Source organism: Calonectris borealis, chromosome 2 (assembly GCF_964195595.1).
Source record: "Calonectris borealis chromosome 2, bCalBor7.hap1.2, whole genome shotgun sequence".
Lineage (NCBI taxonomy): Eukaryota > Metazoa > Chordata > Aves > Procellariiformes > Procellariidae > Calonectris > Calonectris borealis.
This window is the reverse complement of record NC_134313.1, coordinates 24,251,041-24,259,458: the sequence shown is the minus strand read 5'-3', so window position 1 is coordinate 24,259,458 and position 8,418 is coordinate 24,251,041. Positions and strand designations below refer to the sequence as shown.

At 43.1% G+C, this 8,418-nt stretch overlaps 1 protein-coding gene across 3 annotated transcripts; it reads right to left on the bottom strand.

Moving 5' to 3' along the window:
- Nucleotides 1-2,550: 2,550 nt before the first annotated feature.
- ZNF706 (zinc finger protein 706) lies at nucleotides 2,551-8,148 on the bottom strand. Of its 3 annotated transcripts, none has more exons than XM_075141342.1 (5): nucleotides 8,005-8,099; nucleotides 6,601-6,702; nucleotides 4,769-4,905; nucleotides 3,432-3,576; nucleotides 2,551-2,855 (listed from the first exon to the last, which is right to left on the bottom strand). In XM_075141342.1, the coding sequence occupies exons 3-4, from the start codon at nucleotides 4,901-4,903 to the stop codon at nucleotides 3,481-3,483; spliced, it is 231 nt and encodes a 76-aa protein (XP_074997443.1). In that variant the 5' UTR covers nucleotides 4,904-4,905; nucleotides 6,601-6,702; nucleotides 8,005-8,099; the 3' UTR covers nucleotides 2,551-2,855; nucleotides 3,432-3,480. The 3 variants fall into 3 exon arrangements, with proteins under 3 accessions (XP_074997443.1, XP_074997441.1, XP_074997442.1); XM_075141340.1 differs by having other exon boundaries at nucleotides 3,469-3,576; nucleotides 8,005-8,096; XM_075141341.1 differs by lacking the exon at nucleotides 6,601-6,702 and having other exon boundaries at nucleotides 3,469-3,576; nucleotides 8,005-8,148.
- Nucleotides 8,149-8,418: the final 270 nt, after the last annotated feature.

Below are 8,418 nucleotides of genomic sequence, written 5' to 3'. Positions count from 1 at the left end.
AACTGTTCTCGATTACTCAGTAGTCCCCGAGATGGCCTCATCATAATCACACGTGCTAACTTTTACTCTAGGATCTAAAATGAGCCTTTTTTTCAGATGCCATTTAAAAAGATTCCCAGAAGAGATGTGGGCTTCTGAAAATCCAAAATCACTTTTTAAAGTTGCTCCACAAATATCCATGACAGCTGATGCCCCTACTGACAACATAGGAACCCTTCACCTAAATGCTGTCCCTGCACAAAGACCAATCTTTCTCAAGGGAACATGGGAAACTTTCCGTGCCTATTTTTCCTTCTTGTAACGTTAGACAGCTTCAAGTTCCAGGACTGCCCACAGCCAGGAAATTAATTTTGTAAGTGCAGTAATACTTGTTCTTAAAAGCAGGCAGGAAATATGACATTTTACATTTTAGTTTTTTAATTCTCTTTAATCAGACACGTTACAATGCACAACTGTGTCTTTAGCCAGGTGACAGGGTGCCATCCTTCAGATCAGGAAGAGATGATGGAGAACTCCCAGTCCTTCCTCTGACCTTTTAGGTACAAGGAGTATTGCAGATATTCTAAATGAGGACGATTCCCGCATTTAGTATAGCATTCCCCCTATAGTTATAAAGCCTTTATAACAATTCAGTCGTATCTTTCATTTATTTCTGTAATTGAGATTGCAGCTACTGCAGCTAGGCATCTTAATGAACTGAGGATCACCCTTGCCTTCTAATACATAAAACCCCCATGATTTCATAGGGAATTTTCAACTTGAGCATCATAAAGTTTTGAAAATACAATTCTAACTGAAGTTAACCATCCCCCTAGTGATGCAGCTTTCCAGCTCTTCAGTGCTCATTAAGAGAGATTGTTTATGAAACAAAATATTTTTATTTAATGCTACACAATCTGAATTGAAGGAATAGAACATATACTTCACCTCAGGACCAAGTTATAAGGATACATCCCAGAATATTTTCCAAAGCAAAACCAGATTACCAAATACCAATCAGTGCAAGAAACATCTTTACCCATTTGCACTCAGCGTATTTTTAGACAAACTACAGCATCAGAACATTTAAGTACCTCTCCCCCATACAGCACAAAGGTCGAGAGCAGATTTCTTGCCTTGTGGGAGCCAGTTTGTCAGGATATATGTATTGATAACATTAAAGAAAAATAAATGAAGCGTTACATTCTGATGTCAGGTGTACAAGTGCAGTAGTGGATTACTCTCAGAAGAGAACATCATCATCTATAAAAGTGGTATACAGGTTATCCTGGAGTGAGTATAATACAGAGAAACTTTATGCCAAAGTAAGTATTTACAGCGATACTGTCACAGCAAAGAGGACAGGAAGCTAGTCTCACAGAAGTTCAATAAAGAGCAAATGAGTGGACGAAGACAAAGGCTTTGACTTTATATAATAAAATACCAAGTGCATTCTTTTAAGTGAATGAGTCTTTGAGACTATGGTCCTAGATTTTAGGAAGCCATTTGAAGGTCAGATGTACAGTCCTGCTGCATAGCAAGGGTTACTTGGACTGCCAGAATTTTTACATCCGTCGTAACCTCAGAAAATCACAGCAATTCTAGTATTGCTTCCTACTGCAAGGTCAAAACTAAAGCTCTTAAATAAGCTCCCTCCAAACGCCAAAGATGGGATTTTGTATAGCAGATCTTCTAGCACAATTCAGATGTTTCTCCACTACTTCTGTGCTGTACATCTGGGATTAGAACGGAGCCCAGAACACTTTAAGGGTAATTATGTTTAGCTGCTCAAATGTTCTTGGCCAGAGAGTTATTACCCAGCTTTTTCTAGTCAATGCAACTTTAATCACATCCGATTTCTTAAAGTAGCCATACTATTTTAGTTACTTTGGCTCTTTTCCAACAGGCTTATTTTATTAATGGCTGGCTATTTTACATATTTCTTGAAGAGCTGCTACTGAAATAACCAGACACACTTGAGGGGGAACGTGTGTGGCTGACTGCTCAAAATATCATTAAAAATCTTTTCAAATCAATTTTTCAACTAAGCGCAGAGTTGCTTTAACCTAATATTTGCGAGCATTTTTCAAGCCAGCATACCCAGAAGCATTCAATCCTGCCACCTCTCAGCTTCCTCAGCCATCTACCAAATATAAAGGATAACAAGCATAACAAGAGTCTCTCCAGTGCATGACTTCAAGGAACATGATCCCTCACAGTAAAGGAATCCCATTTGAAACGGCTTGCAGTATTAGACTCCAACACACAGGACAAAAATGAAGAAGGAAGTCTCACGATTCTCATGCAGCTTCTAGGGAGTCTGCTGTGCCTTGAGCCAACAACTTGACCACTAGTGACTGGGCTCAAGCAGGCAGCACACTGAACAGTAAATCTGAGCAGCTTCCCTCTTCACTTAAGATTAATTTACTGTAATGTACATTACTTTCAGTGGAACAACACTGCTCATGTTTTGGCAGGATGGGGATAATTCCACTTTGTCTTTTTTATTATTTTATAAGGCAGGTAATGCAGAAAGTTGAAACAGAGCTTCTACAAGGATTTAATCTGTGATATTGTAAAATCAAAGTACTACTTTATTAAATGAGTTATTTTACACAATATGAACATCAATATAATTACAATTGTAAAAAATTTTTTATAACAAGTATGGACTGATTTTTCAGGATTTCCAAATAGGGCACAACTGTACATTTACACAGAATTGTCTTTGCATGAAGCCCAAGAGGGAACAGCATAAAAATATGAATGTTTCTGTAGCCCCTTCATTTTTGCTGATCAACAGTTTTAGAAAAGCAGCTGCAGGTTTGTTATGTAAGGTCTGACAGTAGAAGAGTCAATAGGTGCCATGATTTCACCTATAAAAAACAAGAATAACTCAGTTAAGCTGAACTGTTACACAATGCTGTTTACCTTTACGTGAATGAAATACCATAATAGCGCTTTTTACCTCATTTCAGCCTTTTATTATAACCACCTTCAGTTACAGCCTAACAACTGGCTATTGGGGAATCTCTTCTGTAGTTAACGCAGAGGTTAAGTTTTATATTTGAATGCAGAAAAATCTGCATTCGCTTGCATAGCTTCAGGAAGAAAAGGGCTCAATTGTTGGAAATATACTAAACAACTATTTCCATTACATGTTTTGTAGCAACAGACAGATTGTATTTACTACACATATTTTGTTCAAAGCAAAAAGAACATTTCAAAGCAAGAACTAAATAATAAAGTATTCCTACAACTCTAAGGATGACCATTTGAAATAACATTAATCCCTTTTAAAACAACCTCCACGCACAGTAAGTATTAGCTTGCTTCTCCTGGTAACAGTTCAGGGGTATAACTTTAACCTATAGTTAATTTTCATATTAAAGGAAACGAAGCAAGTTTTAAGTCCCAGTTGGTGGTGGTAAAAAACCTGATTCATAATGTACCTTTCTCAGACACTCATTTAAAAATTAACGTAATGACCTGTAGACAACTTTACGCCTGAACATCAGCCAATTCTGGAGGAAGTGGAGTCTTAGGATGCTTGCTTTCAAAGTGCTGTTTGAAGGTCTTGGGATCCGGCATTTGTGTCTGATTAAAGAGAGACATTTAATTTTATGCACAGTACAAGAGTTAAATCATACTACAAAACCTGTTCCCCCCTATGTTTTATTTTCTTTTTCCTCAAGCAAATTGTCTCCTCAATGACATTGCTCTAGTGACAGAAGCACCATTAATTTAGCTGCAGATTAAGAGAGAATATTTAACCTCAGATTTTCAGAGAGGTGCTTTTAAGCACTAGTATTACACTGTTTTGGCATGTTCATCAACAGTATCAGCCTTGCTAGAAACCTCCCTGCAGATCTTACACTTCACATGCTGGTTTGGTGGAAAACCTACCTCCTCATCATTTTCTTTTTCAACACCTAAAAGATAAATGTTTATCCTTTTCAGAATCAAATCTTTACGAAAGCTATTTCTTTTGTTTATCAATAGGCCAAAGAGTTATGTGGCATAGCTTGTGCCAAGTAGGGAATCAGTCTATCTCAGACCATTGCTACTACACAGTTGCAGGCATCAACTGCCCAAAGTGATTGCTGCTACAGACCACTTTTGCAAGAAGAGGAGCTGGTTATAAGTACTTAAGTGAGCAGCCCTTAATTTGGAATCTTATTTAAGATATTCAAAGTGACAAATCTATTCTGGGACTGACCATTTAAGTAAAAATGGCAAGTTTATCCTTCAGCTCCAAAATGAGCACATTCAGGAAAACCAGCCAGAAGTAAAGTATAATCTGATTAGTGCTCACATTTCTGTTCTCAAGTCATTTATTCTAGTAGAAGTTACTGTGCATCAAACTTACACTAAAGCTTTTGGCACCACCGCTTTTCCTCTCTACATTAATATCAATAACCCGTGATTCTAAGACGGGCCAATTCCACCACAAAGAAAAGATGTTTCCATTTGGAGATTAAACAGGAAGTGATCTCACACTTTTTACATTTTATATGTCATGTCCACATGCAGACCCTGCAATTCAAAAAGATAACTACTCAAAACGGATCTGTACATGACCTCTCAAATTTTCTCATATCTCAATTACCAGTACAGCTCAGTAATCTGTAAGCAAGTCACATAACAGATGCAAATGCTTACAGCAACAAGCTATAAGATAGCCACTTAAGATGTATTTTAGTTTCCACTATATAATCTTCTAAAAATTCTGCTCTAGGCTGGAAGACAGACCTGCCTACGATAATATTTTGTCTTCAGTTCCTCTTACCCTACAGACAGTGCAGGTATATATCAAGGCAGCCTTGGCTGCAGCCTTCTGATCATGTCCTTGTTTCTTTTTTTGCTCAGCTTGCTTTTTGGCATTTTTCTGCTGCGACTGAATCTTCTGCTGTCCACGAGCCATATCTACAAACAAAAAGAAGATATTTAGTCTACAAATGTGAGAAACTACTGCTGCTAGCTGACTCAGAAGCCGTAACCATGAGCAAGAAGCAATCATATGCTCTGTCCATAAGGTCTACAACTCCCATAATTCATATACAACAGACATTTGTTCAAGCTCTTTACTATGTAAAGACTCTCTGGCTTTAGTATCTTTCTTAAAATATGCACCAGAATTATTTAGTCCATTCTAAGGTTTCTTCCTCTATAAAGCTGCAAAGTCTACTTTTGAAAAGTGTTTTCAATAGTCAGAACAATAAATGTTTACTTTATAGTTAATAGAAACTTATTCTCTATTTCCACAGGTACAGTAAAATTTAGGGGGTTTGTTGTTTGTTTTTTTTTTTGTTTGGGTTTTTTTTTTTTAAAAAAAAAAAAAGCTTAAGACTCAACCTTTATTTCTGGAACTTGAAACAAGTTCCAAGAAAGGCAAATCAAAGTATTACCCAAGCTGTATTACTGTCTTCTGGTGTATGTGCTTGTGATCTGCTTTGGACTTGGGAATGGCAAGAGCAATAGGTTATCCCTCTTTATTCAAGGCTATTTTTACAGGTGGCTATCCTTCTTGATTTTCGGCCAACTTTATATGCATACATACTTCTTAAAAAGAAGTAAAATTGCCCCCATCAGAAGCCATTACTCTATACAACACAGCAGCATAAAGGAAGCAAACACTATTGCTGCTTGGCATTAGAAGGTCCACCATAAGAAGAAATGAGCTACAAAAACCACATTTCAGGGAGCAGCAAAACAGTGTATTTTACAACAGCAACACTCCACCTGCATGCAGCCCACTAGGCCACCCAATTCAGCTTGTACCCCACCCCCAGATCAGACACCAGGCAGGATTTGGGTACGCCAACAGGGCACCCTTCAGAGCATGGCTGTGTAACTCAGCAGCCCGCTTCCCACTATTATCCTTCTCGCAGTCCCTCACAGCCCACGCACAATCCAGTTGTGCAGTTCTCACAGAAGCACAAGACTTACTATGCAAGCACAGGACAGCTAGTGAAGTCCATTATTTTCAGGACAACTAGTAAAGTCTAATGTTCCCAGAAGATTGCTTGGTCACTGCCCCTCTACGCAACCTGGGCATTTGCTCTAAGTTTGGTACTCATGGGACACACTGCGTGGCTACAACAGGTCTGTCATGCAGTCCTTCCCACAAGGACAGACAGCCTTCCACTGCAAGAGGGAGAACGGCCTATCCAAACAAAGATGGACCTCCAATAAATATAAGTGAAAAGCCCTTAAAACCATTATGAAAATGAAGTTTCTATGATGCACCAACTACATCTGGAAATTCACTAGTATTGCAAGAATTTCTGTACATGTAGCATCACAGTGCTTAACACTGAGCAAAAAGTCGGTCCTGAGACCCAAAACAGCTCTTGTGGATTGAGAGGCACCTCGCAGGCCACAGTCCAGTTCTTTCATGGTATTTAACACCACCACGTAACCCTTTGCAGAAGTATTACACTACATCTTTGGCATTCCCTCCTTTTCCCCCATGAGTTTCTCTAAAGGAGAAGTCCATATGGCTAACAAAATTCTATTAACACAAATTCTATTAACAAGCAGAAATTAACACAGGAATACATGTGGCATTCAACAGTTTCCATAAGATACAGCATTGACTGTTAATAAGACTAGAAATACCAGTGTATGTTTCACTGTATGCTACAGTTACTCCGAAACATCCCAGCCAGGGCCTCACACTGTTTACGTACAGTACGGCTCACAGAGAACACTGAATTCCCACTAAAAAAAAAGAAAAAAAAAAAAGGAAAGAAGAGATATTGCCAATAGCTTTGCATACACTAGAAGGAACTGTAGGTTTTATTTCAGTTCTATTTTACTAGCATTATAGTAATCCTCCAGAAGTCAGGGGGTTCCTGACAAAAAACACTCAGATGTAATATAAAAGAATTATTTTCATAAAGCGTTTGCATATTACTTTGTATTTTAGTCCCTTGATAGGAGAGCTTGTTAAGCAGTACATTGCAACAGCCAACCACACTGAGTTTGTATGTATTTGGCAACTGCTGGTTTTAGTTAAGACAAACAAGAAAACATGAACAAAAACATCTGCTTAAAAATACCAACCTCCATATGATGCCCGAGACCAAAAATCCGAGAGTTTAAATACTGCAAATTACACTAATACAGTTGAAACACACAGAGCAAATACTCAATTACTGGAAAATTAAGATTATTTGGACTATCAGCATACTAAGAAAGTGACAAAAATAATCCCAAAGTTCGTTTAAAAGAATGATGAGTTCATCTACAAGGCTAAATCTCTATCTCAGTTGCACAACACAGATAAGTGTTGTCTTCCTTATCAGGCACACCCTCAGAGAGTCCAGCAAACAGGCCTGCTGTTTTGAAATAAAAATGCGTGAGCACATAGGAAGCCTAACACCACAGAAAAAATCTGCTGCCGAATCATAATGGCAACAGCACGGGCGTTACAGGGCAGCCGGGCTGAAGCCCGCAGTACGTTACTGCCTCACCCAGGGTCACTTCCTTGTAAGTAACCAGAACCTGAGCAGAGTTTCAAGTCCTAAAACTGGACACCGACAGCTGCTGCCGCTGTCACTTCCAGAAACAAACGGCAGCTTGAGGTACCCTGGCTTCCCCGGTCGGGCGGCGAAGGCCTTGGCCGGAGGAGCAGCAAGTTGGGCCTTTGCCCGGCACCACTGCGAGGGAAGCCCCCGGACTGGGCCCAGCCCGAGGCGCGAAGGGGCAGAGGGAGGCCGCAGCCCCCCGGGAGGGCCTCGCGGGGCGGGGGGCGGCCGCAGCCCGGCCAGCCCCGCCACGTGCCCGGCGGGAAGGGGCCGAGGAAGGAAACGGGCCCCAGCGCGGAGCCCCAGCCGCGGGGAGGCGGCCCGCGGCAGGCCGGGAGCGGAGCGCGCCTCGCTGCCGGGCCGCCCCCTTCCCCCCGGGGCGGGCCTGTTCCGCCGCGCCACGGCCGGGCCCGCTCCCCCACGCGCACCGCGACCCCCGCCCCGCAGCCGGCGCGGCCGCCCCGCCGCGCGAGGGGCCGGCGCCGCCGCTCACCCGGCCTGGGAGTCCGGCCTGGGCGGCCCTGGCGAGCGGGTGGAGAAGGCTCCGCGCGGCCCCGCAGCAGCCGCCGCCGCCTGCCCGAGAGGAGGAGGAGGAGGAGGAGGAGGAGGGGGACGGGGCGCCGGCACTGCGCATGCGGGGCCCCGCCCCGGCACCCGCGCTGCCCGGCCCTGCCGGCGCGCGACCCGTCCCCGCCGGCCAATGGCGCGGCCGCCCGTTACATAAGGCGGGAGGGGGAGGGGAGAGGGGGGCGCCGCAGCCGCGCTGACCTCGGCGGGGGGTGGGGCTGGGCGGGGTTCGTGCTCTGGCGGGCAGCCCTGCCCTGCCCTGCCCTGCCCCGCCCCGCCCGCCCCCTGCCCGCCCCGCCCCGCCCCGCTCCGCCCGCTCCGCTCCGCCCGCCCCCTGCCC